Below are 22,216 nucleotides of genomic sequence, written 5' to 3' on the forward strand. Positions count from 1 at the left end.
GTCTCACCTGGGGTGCAGTTCTGGGGGCTGCAGATGTGGTGCTGCAGCAGGGGGGCAGGGCACGGCTCCCCTGGCGGGGACAGCAGGCTGCGGCTCCTCTCGGACACGCCTCCCCCGCAGCTGGCGCTGCAGGGGCTCCAGGGGGCCCACTGGCTCAGCAGGCAGCCGGCTGTGCAGAGGGTGGGAAGGCGTTAGTGGCGCAGCCGGGGTGGGGAGCGGGAGAGACGCCCCAGCACGAGTCCTGGGAGAAAGGGGGATTCGGAAGCGGAGGGCTGTCCTGGCCGCAAACGGGGCGCAGCGCTGAGGCGGTGCGGGTGAGCCTTGCTGCGGAGGAACAGAACGATGGCCCAAGGTGGCTGCAGCAGGGGCTGGCATTCACTGGGACACACCCAGGGCGGATGGAATCGTGATTCTGGGCCTTTGCATAGTGGGTGTGGGATTATTATAGGCTGCAGCACAGGGCGAAGGCGAAGGGACATCGGTCGCGGCCGCCAACCCTCGGCTGTGGGCTGTGTTGCCCCCACCCAGTGAGATTAGCAGGGCAGGGACAGCCATCTAGATATAGGCCACGGGGGCGGGGGGGCTGTCTTCGGCCCTAAGCAGGGAAACTCCATTTCTATCAATATGCAGCTGGAGATAAGAAGGATTTAAGGGCATTTGAAAGCTAAGGGAGCGGCTTTGCAAAGACCTTTACATGTGAAACGTATTTAAAGAGCAGCATCATGGAACTGGTCCCGCAAAGGGAAGGCCTGGAAGTAAGAGGCCTGTGCGTTAGAAATCTGTCCCCCCGCCCATCGTATTCCGTGTCGGTTCCTTCTGAACAGGTCTGGAACTGAGCTGTGCTTTGTGCGCTTGGTGGGAAAACGTCCCAACTGGTCAGACGGCGCTGGTGTCTGTGGGCGCGGCTATCTGTGCGTGCGCCCCCTGCCCTCACATGGGGCCCTCTGGGCCGAAGATGCTGTGCAGCCCTGCTCTCCAAGCCAGTTCGCCGGTCCTCCTCCACATCGAGCAGGTGCCGCCGGCCCACAGGCTCCGCCCCCACCGCCAGCACCATCCAGGGGTTCAATAAGGCAGCAGGAGGGGAGGGTGCAGCGGGAATTCGCACAGGGCTGCCCTCCTCGGCAGGCGTGACTCTCCTCAGAGCTGGGGGTCCCTCGGGAATTACAAGCCTGCGGGCTCCCACCAGCGGGGTAGCTGGGAGCAGGGCTGGGGGGGCATTCGGGGGCTGGCACTCACCGGGACAGGGCTGCGGGTTGCACTGCACAATTTCCTCCATGGCGTCAGCAGCACAGGGGGCTCCAGCAGGGCTCTCGCGGCAGGGGCGGTGTCGCAGGGCGCTGCCCCCTCCGCAGCTGGCTGAGCAGGGGCTCCAAGCGGACCACTCCCCATAGGATGGGCACTCCTGCTCCGGACACGCAAAGGTGCCGTTCACACAGGTGCTGCAGAAGGAGAGGGGCAGGAGCCTGGAATGGCGCAGGGCATCCATGCGCCTTGGCCCACCTGGCAGGGGGGCCTTCGGTTGTGATTCGTGGATTAAAGGTGCCATCACAGGTGACGAAAAGCAGAATTCCCTGGCTTAGGGCCAGCCCAAGACATGGCTGACATTTGTGGTGGTGGAAAACCTGAGCCCGGCCTCAATCCCCTTTATGATGGGGCACTGTCCCCAGGCCTGCCTCTCCCTCTCCAACCCTTTATGGAGAGCAATACCCCTTTTTTATTCTGTTTTAAACTTTTAAAGCTTTTCCATTATGTTTTGCTTGTCCATAAAAAGGGAATTCAACGTGCCAAAATCCAAATTCAGCCTTCCCCAACCTGGCATCCTCCAGGTCTGTTGGACTATAATCCCCATGATCCTGAGCCAACACTCACATTGGCCATGGGGACTGGAGATGTTGGGAGTTGTAGTTAAGCACATCTGGAAGATGCCTTGTTTGGGAACGCTGAATTAACTGAATAAGAGCTGAACACTTAACTAGCTTAATGTTTCTAATTTTTAAACATTTCAAAAAAAGATCTAGGGGGTGGATCCAGGAACTGCCTTCTGCGAGAGAAAGGCCCCTCTGCCCAATTTTGGGGGATCCCACCCTCCCCCCATACCACAGCTCCCCCCATTCAGCAGGGCCTCCTGACTCTCCACGTAGCATTTGCAGGGAGCTGGGGGTGGGGGCTGCTGTGTGAAGGAGGGGCTAGGGACATCCCCTTCCGTCAGTGGAACTCTGGACCCAACCCGGAGATTGTTCAGGGCATTCCTTTGTCCAGGAACACAGTCCTCTCCCTGGACGGATCCCTTACCAGTTGTGGCAATCCAGTTCCACTGACTCCCCGGGTGCAAACTCCAGGGTGCTGTTGGCTGTGGGGAGCCCGCAAGGGCAAGCTGGGATCGGCACGCACGCCCCGTCCTGCGAGAGCTGCCCGTCGGGACACCGGCACCCTGGGGGGGGGGGAGAAGCCCATGGGGCGAAAGGAGAACATTGCTTTACCTGGTCTTCCCCAGCCTGGGTCTCCCCAGATGTTTTGGACTCCAATTCCCATCAGCCCCAGCCAGCACAGCCAATGGTCAATGTTGATGGGAGTTGTACTCCAAAACATCTGGAGGGCACAACATGTTGCCCCCCTCCTCCTGAAATTGGTTGGCGAGAAGCCTGACTCACTTCTTCAGATACCTCACCAGTACCCTGTGGAACTCATTGACGCAAGATGCTTCGATGGCACCAGCAACAAAGACTTTTGGGTGGATGTGCAGGGATGGGTGGGGCATGCCAGCTGGTGGCTCCTAGCCAAGGCGGTCTGAAGAATGGCCTCCTAGGAAGGTTATCCACCTCTAGCTACGGGATGGGGAGGACAGCAAGCTACCCAGGGGTGACAGCCCACACAGGAGACCTCTGGGCTGCTCAGGAGGGCGCTCCTTCAGAGCGTGCACGTATGGATGCACAGATTTCGCTAAACCGTTCTGCCTGCGTTTCATGAGTAGTCAGGCATCTTTCGTTTTGCCACTGGATCATTGACCGAATCAGATTTTGCTTTACCAGGATTTTGTTCTAGCGTCAACCCACATTAGCGCGAATGCGCACTTGCACAAATGCACGAATCCACATTAGTGCGCATTAATGCCAATGAGCAGTAGCTAATGTGGATTAGCGCATTTGTGCAAGTGCACATTCGCGCTAATGCTCATATGCACTAATGTGAATTAATGCAAATCCCGCCCCAAAGTTAGAAACCGGTCCACGGAGTCTATGCGACTCAGGAAAAGGATTCGTAGAAATCTGAACTCATTTGAATCAGTTGATTCCTCCGACAACCCCACCTGCACGGAGGCGAGGAGCAGTCTGGGTGGCTGCCGAAGGACAGGGTGAACAGGAGCGATGGGCCTGGGGCCCCGGAAGGGGAACTGTGCCAGCTCTGGGGCTGCATGTCTACGAGGATGGTGAGCGCCCCTCTCCTGCTGTGAGGGCCAGATGGGGCAGAGGCTGGGAAGAGACCAGCGCATGGGCGGGCAGGGCCTGGCAGGGCAGAATGTCGGGGGGGGGGCATTACCTTGCTGGCACTCTCCGTGCAGGCACTCCACGTGTTCCCAGAGGTCCACGCAGGTGCGTGGGCAGCCGTTGGCGCAGGTGGGGGCGCGCACCTTGCCTCGATCCTCACACTCTTCTCCTAGGAGAGAGAGAGAGAGAGACAGAGGCCTGTGAGGAAGGGTAACTCCTGGTGTCACATCTGGGAGACGACGGCCACCATCCGCGCCATCCGTCAACCCTGAGCTGCTCAGACACGCGCCGGCCGGCCGCCTAAGCGCAGAATTCGGCATTCTGAAAACCATCCACCCACCCATCTGCTGAATTCTTCACGTCTGTCCTTTCCCTCCATCGCTCTCTTGGGCACAGGAAGCTGACAGCATCAGACCACTGGTTCCTCTAACCCAGTATTGTCGACACTGGCTGGCAGCAGCAGCTCTCCAGGGTTTCAAGCCAGGATCTTCCCAGCCCTGCCTGGAGTTACAGCCCCTGCCTTTTCATGCAAAGCCGGTGCTCTACCACTGAGCTATGGCCCTTCTCCCTCTTACCCCACAAAGCCCAACTTATTTGATGCCTCCCCATTGTGGAAGCGGAGAAAGTTATTCAGAACTAAGCAAAGCCATACAAATATTTTTCATGAGTCATTCATATAACAGAATTTAGAACATAAGAGCATAGGAAGAGCCATGCTGGATCAGACCCAGGGTCCATCTAGTCCAGCATTCTGTTGACACAGTGGCCATCCAGCTGCCCATGGGAAACCCACAAGCAGGATATGAGTGCAACAGCACCCTCCCGCCTATGTTCCCCAGCAATTGGTATAATAGGCGTACAACTTCTGGTACTGGAGGCAGCACACAGCCATCAGGACTAGTAGCCATTGATAGCCCTGTCCTCCAGGAATTTGTCCATTCCCTTTTTAAAGCCATCCAAACTGGTGGCCATCACTACATCCTGCAGTAGCGAGTTCCATAGTTTAACTATGTGCCGTGTGAAGAAGTCCTTCCTTCTCTCTCTCCTGAATCTCCCACCAGTCAGCTTCATGGGACGGGTTATGGGAGAGGGAGAAAAATGTCTCCCTCTCCACCTTCTCCACACCAGGCATCCTTTGAGCTTCCTAGCTGCAGAATTTGGCAGGGGGGTGAGAGGAGATGCACAGAACAGACCACAGTCAAGTCAAGGACTAAAACAGATGCACCTCAACTGGTCAGGATTCAACATCCATCTGACTTATGCCTATAGTAGCCCCATAATCACAGGGGGAGGAGCGTGACTGTGGGGCAATGCTTGAATTACCGGGTGGCCAGAAGGGACTTGGTTCCCTTACCTTTTCTGACAGCCCCTTGCCTACTATTTTTTAAGTAAGCGCAGGGGAGAGGGTATGGTTTGGCTAGAATTGTGGGGAGGAGTCGGGATGGGCTTGTGGATATCATTAAGGACCTCCCTACGTTTCCTGCCCCTTAACTCGAGCACTGCTGTGGGGCACCCAGATTGTGCTCCACCAGGCCTCACCTGAATGGGTCAGGGAAAAGGCCGTAGGGTGGTTAAACCCAACATCAAGCAGAGAAAACCCAGGGAGAGGCCACGGGGTGAGTTGGTCTGCCATGTCAGAGGGACCCACGGGGCATGGCACTGAGCCCCCTGAGGATCCTGAGCTGCGGACAGGGAAGGGGGCAGTTGCAGTCAGCTCCAGCAGGTTTACCTGGGCAGGCGGCCATGTTGCAGCTCTCGGACTGGGATTGTGGCCCACGGCAGCGAGGCTCCCCTGCCGGGTGGTGGGGGAAACGCCGACGCACTCGGAAGCCCCCACTGCAGGGCTCGCGGCACGGGCTCCAGGGCCCCCAGTTGCTCCACAGGCAGAAATCTGGAAAGGTGGAGTAAAGCACGGGGAGAGAGGGAGCTCAAGACAGCTGCGTGGGGGGTGGGCAGCCCCACAAGCCCCCCCCTCCCGACATCAGGGTCCTGTTGCCCTCCAGCTGCCTTGGGCTCCAACTCCCACCATTCCTGACCACTGCCACGCTGTTCCATTGCGAGCCACCCTCCCCACGTCCATCAGGAACTGGGGGGCAAGAAAAGGAAGGGAGGGACGCCTTGAGCCATGACAGAACAAAGGAGATGATGTGGGCCAGAAAATCTTTCACGGGAAATATTCCCAAACGGAAAATCTTCCAGTGCTTAATTCTGTTGTGGAACATTTTGCGTTGCAGAAGTTCATTAGCAAGAATGAATGGATGCCAACTGCACATACAATGTTTAGGCGAGCTCGGCCCTTTCAGAGTTCTAGATGAGCGGCTGTCCGCATATCACGCACAGCTGTCTGGTTTGCTAAAATGCGTCCATGTGTCACCAGTTTTCAGCACCTTATTTTTTCCCCTTAAATGTAAACAACGTAAGGGAACGACATGCTGTTGTCCTTACAATTTTAGTTCTACAAAATAGAACATCTCAATCAGATTAAGTGATGAATGTGATTAATTAATGTTGCTACATACAAGTAGCAAAGTAAACATACTCTATTAGATCAATCTTTAGGGAAACAGGAAATTTTCTAATGCAGAACATTTTCCCATTCAAAATTTCCCAGGAAACCCACATCGCCAAATGTAGGCACTGTCAGTGATTCAGATGGGAGGGGTCCCCTGCTGGGACCTTCCCCCTGGCCATGTCCCTCCATGTTGCCCCCACAAGAGCCAACCCACCTTGGCAAGCGTGAGGATCCGGGCACAGCCGCTCCTGCTGCAGCTCGGCTGAGCAGAGGCCTGCCCGGCCTGCCCAGGGCTTGCCTGTCTGGGGGTCCAGACACACCCGGTAGCGATGCTGCACGGACACCAGGGCAGGAGGCGAAGGGCCTGCTCCGGGCCAGCCATCGTGCGGAGCCAGGAGGACGGAGGGCGCGCTGGTGCCGAGGGCCATCAAGGGCAGGCAAGGGGAGCAGGGCGTCCACTCCGACCAGGCGCTTAGCGGAAGCAGCCCTGGTGGGGACAAAACCCAGACTGAGCCCAGCCCTGAGAAAGGGGCCCCCTTTGGTGCAAGGACATTCTCCTGGGGAAACAAGGGTTCCAGCCCCGTTACGGGCTTGCCTTGCATAAGGTTTCTTAATGTGCAAGAGGGGGCTGCTATGGAAGTGCAATTGCTCTCTGGCTGAAACACCACATATTCCAGCCTTTTCCAACCTGGTGTCTCCAGATGTGATGGACTACCACTCCCAGAACCCCCCAGCCAGCTATTGTAGTCCAACACATCTGGAGGGCACCAGTTTGGGAAAGACTGGCATAATCGATACCATTCATGAAGACAGAACTCAACTGAACTGGAATAAATGGACAATGGGAGATTTTCTCCCATCACAAAGAGCAGGCGTCCTCTATCCACATCCGATTTGGAGTGGGACCATGGCTTGAGCAAAGTATTAAAGCCCCCCCTAAGCCCACTACGATCCTGATCCTGTTTGCTCCCCCCCCCCAAGTCCTGCACTGTAATAAAAAGGGAAAAACCATTTGGCAAGGGCTAAATTTCACTTCTGGTCTGGCTCTTGTGCATATGCAGAGTACCTTTTCTTTGCCCGCCCCCAACACCAACACCCACTTTTCCAGGATTAGGAGGCAGAGCCTGAGCCCCAGAACCTCTCATCTGAGGAACTGCGCCCTCAGTGTAGGGGTACAGGGCCTCAGGTCTGCCCTCCCAAGCCGCCCTCCGGGGTTTCCCCTGGCTATGCCCTGTTGGGTGGCTTCCTGGCTGCTGTGCAGTTTTCCCCCCACCCTGAAAGCTGAACTGCCCCTCCTGATGCTTCCTTACTGGCAGGAAGAGCTTTACGCTAAAAGAAGCTGGGGTGTTTTGGTCCCCTTCTGCCTTTGGCCCCACCCACCTCTGGAATGCGGCCCCCCGAGACCTGCTCCAAAATGGAGTTTGGCCCTGGGCTTTAAGAGATTCAAGACCCTCGTCCTCGTGCCAGGCCAGACGCCAGAAGGATCCCCTTTCATCCCCATTTAAAGAGGAACAACGGGAGGCAAAGCAACTATTCCTTGGAGCTGTCCTGAACCAGTACGAGGGTCAGAGCCCCCATGTGCACTACGCACGGGACCTGTGCATGCCTCTGGCCCCTGAGCTCAGCCCCTCCCTGGCCACGAGCAGGCTGTCCCAGGCCCGTGGCCGTGCTGTGGAGCGGGGGGGCGTTTCCCTAGCCAGAATGGCAGCTACTCACCCTGGCAGCCCTCGCTGCTGCATTGGAGCACTCCCTGCCGGCACACGCTGCGGAGAGAAAGCTGCAGGTTAAATCTGGCTCTGTGGCACTGCTGGGGGGGGGGGTTGTCTCCCCAGAAGTGCCTCCCCACTGGTGGCAGGGACTGCTGTGGGCTGCCTGACAAGCCAGGGGGGCTCCCAGCATCCCTGCTCTGTCATTGGGACCCTTTAACATTGGAATAGTTTGGAGTACACAGAGCACTCGGCTCGGCGCTGGACGGACACCAGAAGGGACAGGGTTCCCCCTCAGAGGGACAGAGAGAGACCAGCTGGATCAGACCGACGGCTCTGCCTCATTCATGGATTTTTACAATGGAATTTGTCATCCACCCATGTTTTCCCACCGCTTCTTCCGTCTTTTTTATTAGAAAAAAAAATCTGTTAAGGAGGAGAAGACGGAAGAGCTGTGCAAGGGCTTTGGACTGGGCGTGTGGGAGCCACGCCACCTGCACGCAGCCCCCGCCCCCATCAGCCTGCGTGGAGTCAGGGGGCGCGGGGACTTTTTTATCAGCAGGGACGCTGCTGACGTCATCTGCCTCCCCCCTCAGGCTCCCCTGCTCCCCCTGAGCTTTGCTGCGCTCCTCAGAATAGCTGAGAGGAAACGGATTTTCCCAGCAATGATGCATGGGTCCCAGTTGTAAGGAAAGCATTAAGGTGCCACAAGACGCTTAAGTATTCGGGGTGGCTTAGTCTCGAACAGGCAATTAAGGCCATTCACTTTACAGAAGACCTGCTCCCAGAACTGGCTTGTCAATATGGATCAAGACAGCTCCCAGAATTTCTGGACTGCCCGTGAGGTTGTGGCTATGGGGCCCATCCTGAGGGGGGGGCTGCACTTCCGAATTCACCACACCGCCACGGATCGGAGCACCACTGCTCCATTGCCATATGGATCTGAAGAACCTCCTGAGGCCACTTCAGTCTCGCCCTCAGTCCTTCCCTTTCACTGCCTGCTCCTGGGAGTAGAGCCCCTCCCCAGGACAGAGCCCCCTCCCCACAGGGGCTGCTGGCCCTTGACTCACCACTCCTTGCAACCGATCCACACGGTCTCTCCTGCTGCCAGGTACATGGTGCCTTCGGACTGGCTGAGGTGCAGGCAGCCACAGTGTGAGGGCCGGACACAGGCCCCATTCTGCTCCACCAGGCCCTGGAAGAAGGGAAAAAGATGGAATCCTGAGCAGCTTCCCCATGGCATCCGTGCCCACAGAGCAGTCAGTGGCTCAGTGGGAGCTGAGCTCAGTGGCTTAGTAGGAGTTTCTGCAGGGAGGAAGGGTCTGCTTTCGACAAAGTGCCCCATGATCTCCTGATGAGCAAACTAGCTCAAAGTGGGCTAGATGAAACAATGATCCGGTGGATCCACAGTTGGCTACAGAATCGGACTCAAAGAGTGCTTATCAATGGGACCTTCTCAAACTAGGGTGAGGTAACGAGTGGGGTACCGCAGGACTCAGTCCTGGGCCCAGTGCTCTTCAACATTTTTATGAATGACTTGGAGGAGGAGGTGCAGGGAATGCTGATCAGATTTGCAGATGACACCAAATTGGGCGGGATAACTAATACTTTGGAAGACAGAAACAAAATTCAAAGTGATCTGGATAGACTGGAGTGCTGGGCAGAAAACAACAGAATGACATTTAATAGGGATCAATGCCAAGTTCTGCACCTAGGAAAAAGAAACCAAATGCACAGTTACAAGATGGGGGATATGTGGCTCAACAACACTACAAGCGAGAAGGATCTTGGAATTGTTGTCGATCACAAGCTGAATATGAGCCAACAATGTGATGTGGCTGCAAAAAAGGCCAATGCTCTTTTGGGCTGCATTAATAGAAGTATAGCTTCCAAATCCCGGGAAGTCCTAGTTCCCTTCTACTCAGCACTGGTTAGGCCTCATCTGGAGTACTGTGTCCGGTTCTGGGCACCACACTTTAAGAAGGATGCAGACAAGCCGGAGAGGTTCAGAGGAGGGCAACAAAGATGATCAGGGGACTGGAAACAAAGTCCTATGAAGAGAGACTGAAAGAGCTGGGCATGTTTAGCCTTGAGAAGAGAAGACTGAGGGGAGATATGATAGCACTCTTCAAGTCCTTGAAAGGCTGTCACAGAGAGGAAGGCCAGGATCTCTTCTTGATCATCCCAGAGTGCAGGACACGGAATCATGGACTCAAGTGACAGGCAGCCAGATTACAGCTGAACATCAGGAAAAACTTCCTGACTGTTAGAGCAATACGACAATGGAGCCAATTCCCTAGGGAGGTGGTGGGCTCTCCCACACTGGAGGCCTTCAAGACGAGGCTGGACAGCCACCTGTCAGGGATGCTCTGACTTGGATTCCTGCATTGAGCAGGGGGTTGGACTCGATGGCCTTGTAGGCCCCTTCCAACCCTACTCTTCTATGATTCAACCTGGCGCCCTTGAGATGTGTTGGACTACAACTCCCATGCTGGGTGATGGGTATGGTAGTCCAACACATCTCAAGGGCACCGAGTTGGGGAAGGCTGGTTTAGGACTCTAGGATGCAACCAGCCAATGCCAGGCACAAAGATGTTCTGGGGCATTGCAGGCACTGAAAAGATTTGGGGCCCAGGCCCATAGGATGCAAATCTGCATAAAATGTGCACATGTTGATTTATATCTAGGCGTGCAAATGTAGAAATAATTCCCAGGATTTATTTACATTTCACAGGAGGCAAAGAGAGCCAATTCATTTCTCATCCAAATCATCGCAAAGAAGAAACATTCTTTAGTTAATTTGCACCCTGCCCCAGATCATCTGAAACTAATGGCAAAAGTTCTTGAACTCAAAAAGTTCTTTTGTAAGCTTAATTGCCATCCAGGGAGAGATCTTTGTTGGCAGGGGCGGGGTGGGGGTGGGTCAGTGTTAAGAACATAGGAAAAGTCCTGATGCTGGATCAGACCCAGGGTCCATCTAGTCCAGCATTCTGTTGACACGTGGCCATCCAGCCCCCGCCCACGTTCCCCAGCAACAGGTGCACACAGGCATACTGCCTCTGATACTGGAGGTAGTCTTGAGGACTAGTAGCCACTGATAGCCTTCTCTTCCTCCATGAATTTGTCCAATCCCATTTTAAAGCCACCCAAACTGGTGGTTCTGACTACGACTTGTGGAAGCGAATGCCATAGTTTAACTACACGCTGTGTGAAGACTTGGGAAGGGGAGAGTTAACCCTTCCCTCCCCAGCTGCAGACCCCCTTGAAAATCATCCCCTGCATGGCAATTAAGCTAAGATAAAGAACCTTCCACTGGCACCAACGGGTTCTCTGGGCTCTGAGAAACAGATCTGGCGCCAGGGCGCCAGGAGCCCAGGCCTAGCAACGCTCCTGGCTGGCCGTTTGGAGTATTGGGTCTAGGCAGGCTGCCCTTTGAGCCTGAGCCTGACTCCAGAACCTCTTCCCCATCTGATTACTCAACAAAATAAGAACAGAATTCTCCTGAGCATGAGCAGCGTGTGCCTGTCCCTCACAATGCTCCTGAAAGTAGGAGACCGGGCTTCGGGGGCTCCGTTTGCAGGCAAGACCTGGGCCCCAGGTCCTCTCTGTCTAGAAAACCAGCAGCAGGGCTTATGGCTGGCAGGCCTGCCTTTGCTTCACCCAAATCCTGCAGCAGAGAGTTCCAGAACGCCGGCCTCCTCCAGAAGCATGACGATGGCTCTCACCTTTGGGCAGTAGCAGCCAGGCAGGCACCGGGGAATGTCCTTGCACAGCTCCGGGTGCCGCAGCGTGGAGCAGAGGCTGTCGCAGGGGGAGCCGCACTCCTGGAACTCAAAGGGCGCCTCGCAGCTGGACTCTGGAACGAGTGGGGTGGGGGCGGTGGAGCAGGTCAGCCCTGGGTCGTCAGGGGGAGGTGCTGTTCCCGGAATGCTAAGGGCAGGGCAGGGGCGGAGATTGGGGAAGAAGGCCCCGCCCACATACCACGACTAGGCAAAAGAAGCAAACCGACAGACCAGCTTTCCCCAACCGGGTGACCTCCAGATGTGCTGGACTGCAGGTTGGCTCTTCTTTGTACAAGAAACTGCTTACATTATGCTCCCCCCTCTTTGGGCCTGCCATAGGGGTAGCTGCACAGAGGGACCTCCACACCGGAGGGGCACTCATCTCCTTGACTCACCTGAGCACTGGGAATAGTCGCACATGCGGAACTGCCCATCCAGACCCACACAAGGCTCCCCGTCAGCCCCTGCGCCCTGCTGGTTCCGGTATCGCTGCTGCACCAGAAAACTGCACGAACACCTGGTCCAATGTGTCCAGGGACTCCAGGGACACTCTGGAGGAGAGGAAGAGGAGGGCTGAGAGCAGAGGATCAGTGTGCCAGTCTGGAAGCACCACTTCTGTTAACAGCAAACTCGGGCGATGAGTGCCAACAGAAATGATGCCAGAACAGGGCCACGGAGAAGCAACAAGGCGGTATCAATGCACTTAGAGGGACTCTGAGTCTTGCAGAGTTAAAAAGAAGTGCTTAAAAAATACCGACGGGAGCAAAAAAACCCCAAACAAACAAAAACATCCAGCCAAGTGAGGATGGAGCGTGATCAGGAGCCACAGAATTTTGAATGACAGTTGAGAAAAAACCCAGAAAATGAGGGAGAGATCGGAATATTTTGCTTGGAGGGATTGGCTGGCTAAAATCCTGCGAAAGATTACTCCTGTGAGGAGCTGAGGATTCACCAGCACGTTCTGCTGCAGGTCCCACATGGTGCTGTTCTTAAAATTATGGTTTTAAGAGTACAGCTTTCTGTCTCAAGCAATTGATTGAGACATTTAAAGTAAAGTAAGACAGTTGATTAAGACATGTAGTGTATTGCATTAAAAATCCAAATGGAACAATAAACCCTCATAGAGCCACAAATGTCCCAAGACAGTCAACAACTGTCCCAGACTTCCCCAACTGGCACCCTCCAGTTGGACTACAAATCCCGTCATCCTCAGCCACCTCTGATTTGTAGTCCAACACATCTGGAGGGTGCCAGGTTGGGGAAGCTGCCACAGCCAGTTGACAAACACCTCAAATATCTGGAAGGCCTGCCAAGGCTGCCTGAGAGACCGGCACGCCCTCAACTCTGGGAGAGCTCAGAGTCCCCCGTCCCTTGCCTGCATGCAACACCCCACCTGCCCCATAGGAGGTGCGACATCCCCACCTTTGCAAGCCTGAAGGTAGCAGGCCTCCACCTGCTGGCGGTGGCTGGGGTTGCAAGGGGCCCCGCCCGCGGGCGTCGGGCAAGCGCAGCTCCCTGTCCGGGTGGCCAACCCAGTTCCGCAGGATCGCGAACACGGGCCCCAGGGGGACCAGAGGCAGAGCTCATCCCCTGTGTGGGAAGACAAGAGGGAATGGGATGCAAAGAGAAATGGGCACTCGTGCTGTGTAAATGGAAAGTCCTGATCATTTGTCATTTAAGGAGAATTGGCCAAGTTTCACACAGCTCCCCAAACCTTCGGCTTTGTCTCTTGGTCTCAATCCCCAGGACCTGCTAGACTGCTTCTGAATGTGGCGGTTCCATTTTTAGAAATTATCGGCAAATTTTGCCATCGGCAGACCTGGACTTCATGAACTGGTCTACCACTTCATCTTTCCATTTTTAAAGCCACTTACATTACTGGCCGCTACCATCACCTGCTGGCAATGAATCCAGCAAGTTGAATCCAACTGCGTCCTTAGCCCCGCCTCCCCCAACCTGGTGTAGTGTTGGACTACGACTCCCATCACTCCACCAGCCAGCACAATGGGAGTTGTAGTCCAACACAGGGCATCAGGGAAGGGAAGACTGCCTCAGCCTATCAGGCATCCATTTGTTGGAATGCCTCTTGCGTTTTAGCCTTTGCAGAGAAGCGGTCTGCCTGTTCTCAGAGGACTTTCCTGGATTGTCACATCCACACAAGAGTCCTCCAATCCACTGTGGTCATCATGAGGCCACCTTGGGTGGGTGGAACTAGGGGCACAACTGTTTTTTAAACGGTTTTTGGAGGCAAGGAGTAAGAGGGGGTAAAACAGAAAGATTTGGGGAGGGGCACAGCGACACACAAGAAAAAAGTAAGGGGGGAAAGGGAGAACACGGCAGTGGAAGGAAGAACGGAAGAAAGACAGAGAGACAGAGAGAGACAGAGTAAAAATTAAAAATGTGTCCCATCTAGCAGCTGGAGGTTAATGGACAGACCCGGTTGAATCTGACTGCTAATTATAGCACCCGGGCCTCCCTCCCCATCCCCGGACTGTAAGCCCTCTGGCCTTGACTTCTAGTTTCCAACACACTGTGGCACTAGATAAATGCTACAGGGAAATATGCAACAGCAACAGGGGTAATTGCATGGATGCCCTGAGATGCCCTTACCTGGGCAGCGCGAGGTGGAGCAGTTCTGGGCCTGTGCCTCGGGGCCCGCACAGGGCAAGCCTCCGTTGCGTGGCGGTGGGTTGACGCAGGCCCGGGTGCGGATCTGAGTGCCATGGCCACAGGTGGCAGGGCAGTCAGACCAAGGGGACCAGGGGGTCCAGGCACCGTTCACTGTCAGCAAGGAGGGCAACAGAAGAAAGAACCCAAGTCAGAAGATCCAAACAGCGGACCCCATTGGTGCTACATTCATCCTGACTTAACACTTGTCAAAAAGATATTTGAACTGGAGAGAGTTGCATGCAAAGTCTTCAATGCTGACTTCAGATCAAGATGTGAGGTTCAGTTTCCTTCCATCACTGCTTCCTTGGCCTTCCTGCCTTATTGGCGTCCGAGCATTGAACTTCCCTATCTCTCCAACACCTTCGCCTCTTTTCCCCTCATTATCCTGCTAAAATTACACTAACCCTCTCTCATTTTTAGGTCCTGTGTGACGTTTTCCTCTTGAAAACTGACTCAGTACACAACCAATACTGTTGATCAATATTCTATGACTGGCTCTTATTCCTCACCAGTTAACAAACGAATGTTCGTTTGTGAACACTCCATGACACCATGATGTCAGGTTAGGAAAGATGGGTTGGCTCACCTGCGCATGTGACACCCAGGCAGAAGATGCCCTCCGGAGTGCAAATGCTGGGGAAAGCGGCAGAGAAAGGCATCAGTGCTGCCCACAGGTTGCCCAGCCTTGTTCTGGCTTCCAGTCCCTCCCCAGCCCAGGAGCTCAGCTTGTCCTGCAGGTTCTAGAGAGCAGCCAAGAAGGGTTGCAAGGCCTGGCCAAAGGCATTATGCCGGGTCAGACACCTGGTCCATTTAGCTCAGTATCGTCTATTCTGATTGGCTGTGCTTCTCCAGGGCCACCAGCAGAGAAGGGTTCCAACCCCTGTGATCTGATCCTGTTAACTGGAGATGCCAGGGACTGAATCTGGGACCTTCTGCCTGCAAAACAGGTACTCTGCCAGCAAAGTTTAGTCCTTCCCACATCCTCTAGGTTCTAGAAACTGGGAACCACCAAACAAGTGGCAGTTGAGGAAAAGGGGTGGATCCAGGGGAAAGGGGTGTTGCCATATGGGGAACCTGGGAGGGCCGGACTGGGAACCCGGGGGCGGGGCGGATTTGGCCCGTAGGCCTGAGGTTCAGCGCCCCTTCTCTAGAATAAAGGGTGCTAGAATAGTTTGCCTAACACAGTTTCTCCTAAACACCAAGGAGATTTTAAAAGGGGAGCCATTCCGACTGAGCTTCTGTGGCCGTTCTGTGCTGCCCCAGGCCTGACCCTTGATGGTGGTGTAAACGAGCCCTCTGGGGCAGGCACTCACCATTGCTGGCATTCCCCCAGGAGCCAGGCGCTGCCCAGCTCCATCTCTCGGCCCTCGTGCAAGCACAGAGGGGGGCAAACGCCCGGGCTGCAGGGGCGGGTCTGCAGCTGCTCCTTCAGGCATTCAGGGCTCCATGAGCCAGATGTGGGTGTCCTGGGGTGGGGTGGGGGGAGAATGAACATACGGATGTCATTTCATGCTAGGCTAGAGGGCAGCAGTTTGCCACAGCAACCAATCAAACGAAGTATGCATTCCACATGAAATAACGTATGCACTCCACATGAAATAAAGAATGCATTCCACACAAAATAAAGCAGGGAGAGAGAGCGAGAGAGCAAAGCTAAAGCGTACTGCTGAACATGGGCTGGGAGCATACGCCGTGCTGGATCAGACCAAATGCCTATCTAGTCCAGCAGTCTGTTCCTGCAGTGGCCAACGGGATGCCCACAGGAAGCCCCCAAGCTGCCTGCTGCCCATGGTCCACAGCAACCCATGTTGGGAGGCACGGTGCCTCTGACTGTGGAGGGAACGTAGGGCTACCCTGATGACTGGCAGCCTCATCTGCCCTACATTTCTTTCGCCCCTTCTCAAAGACGCCTAGGCTGGTGGCCGTCGCCCCACCTTGGGGCAGCAAGTTCCACAGACACGCTATGTGCTGTGTGAACTCTCAAATCATCCCCACTAAGATGTCCCCAAATCAACACAGAAAAGCCCTGGTAAAGCCAATCTTACCCACCGTGCCCCTTTCCCAGCCCGGCACCACTCTCTGGACTCAGGAAAGAGCCTCTGCCCACCAACCCAACTCTCCCCATGGTTCAGCCTTCCCCAACCAGGTGCTCTCCAGATGGCTGGACTACAGCTCCCAGCGTCCACCAGCTAGCCATTCTAGGGGGCGCTGGGAGTTGGAGTCCAACCCGTCTGGAGGGCACGGGGTTGGGGAAGGCTACAGGTCATCCTCCTTCCATGTACAGAGGGTCCCTAGTGCCGTCTCCGCTTTGCTCCCCAAAGAGGCCGTCACTGCCTTCACCCGTAACACGCCCCGCTAACCCCAGGGGCTAAAAGGACGGCCTGCCCACCCAGCCGTCCTGGGCCCAGGTTCCGGGTCTTCCCGTGGCCCTTGGTTGCCCAGCGGCACCCGCCCCTGCTCTCCGACCTCAGCCTTACCTGAAGCGGGTGCTCAGCCCGTTCCCACAGGTGGCGCTGCACTGGGACCAGCGGGACCAGAGGCTCCAGGTGCACTCGCCGGCCGCGCAGGTGTGGTTGGTGCAGAGGAGTGTCCCGTTGGCACAGGTGCAGTTGTTGCAGCCGTCGTCCCGGAGGCTGCCTGGCGCCCAGCTGTGCCCCTGGGCGTCTGTGCACTCGCAGTGGGCAGGGGAGACGCAGGTGCCGTCCTGCTCCAGGGTCCCTGCATGAGGAGGCAGGGAAGGCCTTATGGCACCGGCAGCAAGAGCTTCAGACCAAAACATGCTGGTAGTTTTGCCTGCCCGCTTTGCCTTTGGCCCTGCCACCACTGGAGTGCGGCCCCCGAGAGCGACACTGGAAGGGAACTTGGCCCTTGGGCTGAGAGGGGCGCAACACCCTTGCTGTACAGCGAGGGCAAGGCTCAGCCGTGGCAAATTCAGAATTAGTCAACCTGGATTTCTCCCTTCATTTGTGTCGATTTCCCCCTTTTGATGCTTTTTCTCTGCCCTGCATAAATACTTCCACTCTATCTGTGCTTAGGGACATCAGGGAAATCCACAACAGAACCAAATGAGTTTGGATTTTCATGAATCTGATCTAGGGATTCTGCAGCGGACCGGCTTTGCCCCCATTGGGTGGATTCCGTGGACTTGCGGGCCGATTTTCTAGCTTTCCCCAATTTTGCACGTATTTCTTTATAGAAATCACTTAAAATAAAAAGGTGCATTTCCCCCATAGGCCAAAGTGTGAAAATGTCCATTTCAGGGAATGTGCGCACTTTTACACGCGACCATTTGCGCAATTGTGCCTTTGCGCAAATGTGGATTTCCAAAAATTTGGAGACAAAAAAAATCCGATTCCATAGATGGGCAGACGATGGAAGGAAAGGTGCCTGACAATAAGCAAAACGCAGACGGAACGGGTTTTACACAATCGGTACATCCCAAATGTTTGGTGCTGATCCATCAAGGATGACCCAGTCATGGGCAAAGCAGCCCCTCTGACTTCCTTAACCGCTCACAGGAGACCCTCTCTAGACCCTAAAAGGAGGGGGGGCTTGACTGCTTTCAGGGGGTCTGTGAGCAGTTCTGTGAGTTTGTTTTAATTCATCCACAAGCAAAACGCACACAGAGACACAGACGCAGTGGTGCTGTGGCAAAGGTGGACATGCCAGCACCCATCCTGGCAGGCCCCGTAGACACACCCCAAAGGAGAGTCCAAACATGCAGGCCACTGTAGTGGCTCTATCTATATATACACACAGCAAAGAGCAGCAACACAGCGCGTAATACCCGATCCATCATCATCAGCTGGCAGTCACAGAAGAGTTTGCTGGCAAAGGGCAGCGTGAGGGTGAGCAGGTTGGACTTGGGCTGGAGAGAGCTGAGACTGCATGCGACGGGATGCAACATGTCCCCAAACAGCACTGGGGAGAAACCGTTTATTTCAAAGTCCGCAAACCAGTCCTAGCAGTTCTCACCTCCACCAGGAGCAGGCCTTTTGTCACACTCATGGGTCTTAATTGCCCATTCAAGAGCCATCCTGAAATGCTTTGCATTACAAAAGGAAACAATATATTGTTGCTGGGGCAATCCATCTTCTCCCCAGCTCCCGCAGGATTGCAGCTAAGCTGGGAGGGAACAGGGAGCAGGGCAGGGGGTGGGGGGGTGGACTGGGGAGACAAGGTCACTGTCCTCGCTGGTCAGGCAGTCCCGCCCTGGTTCCACCACACCGCTGCCCAGAAGCCTCCCTTACCATCCGGGCATCGACAGCCAGGCTCACAGGCCTCCCCGTCTTGGCACACGATGCCTTCCTGGAGGTCCCAGCAGTGGCGCGGACAGGCGTTGGCGCAGTCCACCAGGTGCATGGCGGGGGGGCAGCCCTCCTCTGCTGGAAAAGAGCGGCTGGTTATCTAACACTACAGTAGCCCTGGGCCTGCAAGGGCTGGCATTGGGGTGGGACTCACCCACGGTGCACGGCCATGCAGGCCCGGTGCAGCTGGGGAGCGGCTGGCTGGTAATGTCACCTCCCCCTGGGCCCTGGCAAAGCCCCGTCCGTCTCTCCACTCACCGCAAGGCTGGGGGTTGCAGACATGCACGTGGTACTTCTCACCAAGGCAGTGGCGCCCCCCGTTCTTGGGTGGAGGGCTGGTGCACGTCCTCGTGCGTGCTGAGCGCCCCCCACCACAGAGGCGGTCGCACCACGACCACGGGCTCCACTTGGACCAGGCGCCATCCACTGCAGCAGGGACACGAGAGAGAGGAAGCATCATGTGGGGTGCCCGGGGTGGGCCACTTCTCTTCCTTGCCACCTGCCTTTGCCCGGGGAGTGCCAAGGAGCTGTCTTCTTCACGCCCAAAAGACAGTTCACCTCTGGAACCCCCTGCCACAGGGGATGTAGAATCATAGAACAGTAGGGTTGGAAGGGGCCTACAAGGCCATCGAGTCCAACCCCCTGCTCAGTGCAGGAATCCAAGTCAGAGCATCCCTGACAGGTGGCTGTCCAGCCTCATCTTGAACACCTCCAGTGTGGGAGAGCCCACCACCTCCCTGGGTAATTGGTTCCATTGTTGCATTGCTCTAACAGTCAGGAAGTTTTTCCTGATGTTCAGCCGGAATCTGGCTGCCTGTCACTTGAGCCCATGATTCCGTGTCCTGCACTCTGGGATGATCAAGAAGAGATCCTGGCCTTCCTCTCTGTGACAGCCTTTCAAGGACTTGAAGAGTGCTATCATATCTCCCCTCAGTCTTCTCTTCTCAAGGCTAAACATGCCCATTCCTTTCAGTCTCTCTTCATAGGGCTTTGTTTCCAGTCCCCTGATCATCTTTGCTGCCCTCCTCTGAACCCTCTGAATCCTCTCCAGTTTGTCTGCATCCTTCTTAAAGTGTGGTGCCCAGAACTGGACACAGTACTCCAGATGAGGCCTAACCAGTGCTGAGTAGAGGGGAACTAGTACTTTCTGGGATTTGGAAGCTATGCTTCTATTAATACAGCCCAAAAGAGCATTGGCCTTTTTTTGCAGCCACATCACATTGTTGGCTCATATTCAGCTTGTGATCGACAACCATTCCAATATCCTTCTTGCTTGTCGTGTGGTTGAGTCACATACCTCCCATCTTGTAACTGTGCATTTGGTTTCTTTTTCGTAGGTGCAGAACTTGGCATTTGTCCCTGTTAAATGCCATTCTGTTGTTCTCTGCCCAGCGCTCCAGTCTATCCAGATCACTTTGAATTTTGTTTCTGTCTTCCAAAGTATTAGCTATCCCGCCCAATTTTGTGTCATCTGCAAATCTGATCAGCATTCCCTGCACCTCCTCCTCCAAGTCATTCATAAAAATGTTGAAGAGCACTGGGCCCAGGACTGAGCCCTGCGGTACCCCGCTCGTTACCTCTCCCCAGTTTGAGAAGGTCCCATTGATAAGCACTCTTTGAGTCCGATTCTGTAGCCAACTGTGGATCCATCGGATCGTTGTTTCATCTAGCCCACTTTGAGCTAGTTTGCTCATCAGGATATCATGGGACACTTTGTCGAAAGCGTTGCTGAAGTCGAGGTATATGATGTCTACAGCATTCCCACGGTCCACAAGGGAGATGACTTGATCAAAAAATGAGATCAGATTAATCTGGCAGGACTTGTTCTTGACAAATCCATGTTGGCTTTGAGTAATCGCTGCATTGTTTTCAAGGTGCTTCCAGATGGATTGCTTTATCATCTGCTCCAGAATTTTCCCAGGGATTGATGTCAGACTGACTGGTCTGTAGTTCCCAGGTTCCTCCTTTTTACCCCTTTTTGAAGATAGGGACCACATTAGCCCTCCTCCAGTCATCTGGCACTTCCCCCGTCCTCCATGATTTCTCGAAGAGAATAGACAGCAGTTCTGAAAGTTCTTCTGCCAGTTCCTTTATTACTCTAGGATGCAGTTCATCTGGCCCTGGAGATTTGAACTCATTCCAAGTCATTAGGTGTTCCTTGACCATATGCCTATCGATCTCAAGCTGCAATCCTGCCAGTTCAGCCTGTACTTCGCCTTTGCCAGTGGGGTCATAGACCCTCTTTTGGGAGAAGAATGAGCCAAAGTAGGAATTGAGCACCTCTGCCTTTTCTTTGTCATCTGTTATCGTTTTGCCATCCTTATTTAATAGCTGAACCACCATTTCTTTCCTCTGCCTTTAACTATGCACGTAGCTGAAGAAAGCCTTGTTGTTGCTTTTAGCATCCCTCGCTAACCTCAGCTCATTCTCAGCTTTAGCCTTCCTGACACCATCCCTGCAATTCTGTGCTACCTGCCTGTACTCTTCCTTTGTTACTTGGCCTTCTTTCCACTTCCTGTATGTGTCCTTTTTTGTTTTCAGGTCATCCCTAAGCTTTTTGTGAAGCCACACTGGCTTCTTCTGTTGTCTTCCACCTTTCCTTCTTGTTGGAAATGTTCAGGGCCACAGGCGTGAGTGGGCTGAGACAAAGACTGGGCAAATGCATGGAGGGACACGACTGTGGGCTATTCCTTTTTAAAGACATGTGACCTCTAACGGCTGGCAGGGGGCACCTAAGGCAGGGATATAGAACCTCAGGCCTGGGGGCTAAATCCAGCCTGCCTCAGGTCCCACTCTGGCCTTCCGGGGTTGCCGAGAGAGCCACGCCCCTGGACCAACCCTCCTTTCCCCAACCACCGATTGCTTACTGATTTCTCAGCTTTTGTGTCCTTTCCCTGCCCCGTTCTAAAATCCTGCAGTGCCTCTCCCAAGGCTGCGTCACTGGCAGTATGAGCTTTACCCTAAAACAGGCTGGCATTTGGCTGCCCCTTTGGCCTTTGGTCCTGCCCCTTTGGCCCGCCCCCAGAATGCGGCCCCCAAGGACTCCTCCGATGTGGAATGCTGCCGTCGGGTTGGCACAGGTTCAGCACCCCACTCTAGGGGAGGCTGGGGTGGGTCCTGCTCTTTTGCTCTGCTCATGAACTTCCCAGGGGAGGGAAGCTGGCTGGGACCCGAGCTCGCCGTCACTTGTCAGGAGAGAGCAGGACCTCCCATCTGCCTGGAAGCCCCCTCTCCAGGGGGTTGGACTCGATGGCCTTGTTGGCCCCTTCCAACCCTACTATTCTATGATTCTATGATTCTCATTGGCCTCAGCCAGGGCCAGATGGCCGGGTGCCCTGCAGATATTTTTGGACTACAAGCTCCATAATCCTTGGCCACTGGCGATGCTGGTTAGGGCTTATGAGATTTGCTGGCCCAAAACATCTGGAGGTCCCCAGGTTGCCTAGCCCTGACCTCGACGCACCTGGTCCGGCTGTAGCTGGCCAAGGGGAAGACATGGCCCAGTCAGCGCCAGCCAGGGTGTGTGTGCGTGTGCGAATCCTACCTTTGCAGGCCTGCAGGTTGCAGAAGCGCCTCTCAGTGTTGGCCGTCAGGATGTCCGGGCACCAGCGCCCTCCTTGCCCAGGGGGGTGATAGGTGCGCAGGCGCTGCTGCTGTCCGACCCCGCAGCTGCGGGAACATGCGCTCCATGGGGCCCAGGCATTCCAGGTGCAGTTCAGACCCACGCACGCCTCACCCTCGCACACCGGGGTGT

At 55.1% G+C, this 22,216-nt stretch overlaps 1 protein-coding gene across 1 annotated transcript in view; it reads right to left on the reverse strand.

The window, feature by feature from the left end:
* LOC146345339 (SCO-spondin-like) overlaps positions 1–22,216 on the reverse strand; it is a 133,163-nt gene that overhangs the window by 7,542 nt on the left and 103,405 nt on the right. Inside the window, exons 92-110 of the mRNA XM_084859843.1 lie at positions 22,007–22,216; positions 18,721–18,888; positions 18,406–18,537; positions 16,633–16,873; positions 15,469–15,621; positions 14,742–14,788; positions 14,096–14,266; positions 13,644–13,708; positions 12,879–13,127; positions 11,881–12,036; positions 11,429–11,689; positions 8,774–8,898; positions 7,714–7,760; positions 6,212–6,484; positions 5,215–5,376; positions 3,538–3,654; positions 2,293–2,431; positions 1,237–1,439; positions 8–169 (exon numbers count right to left, since the gene is read on the reverse strand). Coding sequence (XP_084715969.1) covers positions 8–169; positions 1,237–1,439; positions 2,293–2,431; positions 3,538–3,654; positions 5,215–5,376; positions 6,212–6,484; positions 7,714–7,760; positions 8,774–8,898; positions 11,429–11,689; positions 11,881–12,036; positions 12,879–13,127; positions 13,644–13,708; positions 14,096–14,266; positions 14,742–14,788; positions 15,469–15,621; positions 16,633–16,873; positions 18,406–18,537; positions 18,721–18,888; positions 22,007–22,216 — 3,081 coding nt within the window. The remainder of the gene's footprint in view (positions 1–7; positions 170–1,236; positions 1,440–2,292; positions 2,432–3,537; positions 3,655–5,214; positions 5,377–6,211; positions 6,485–7,713; positions 7,761–8,773; positions 8,899–11,428; positions 11,690–11,880; positions 12,037–12,878; positions 13,128–13,643; positions 13,709–14,095; positions 14,267–14,741; positions 14,789–15,468; positions 15,622–16,632; positions 16,874–18,405; positions 18,538–18,720; positions 18,889–22,006) is intronic.

Source organism: Heloderma suspectum, chromosome 5 (assembly GCF_057233095.1).
Source record: "Heloderma suspectum isolate Gila_16-S chromosome 5, 16-S_ref, whole genome shotgun sequence".
In the NCBI taxonomy this organism is placed as follows: domain Eukaryota; kingdom Metazoa; phylum Chordata; class Lepidosauria; order Squamata; family Helodermatidae; genus Heloderma; species Heloderma suspectum.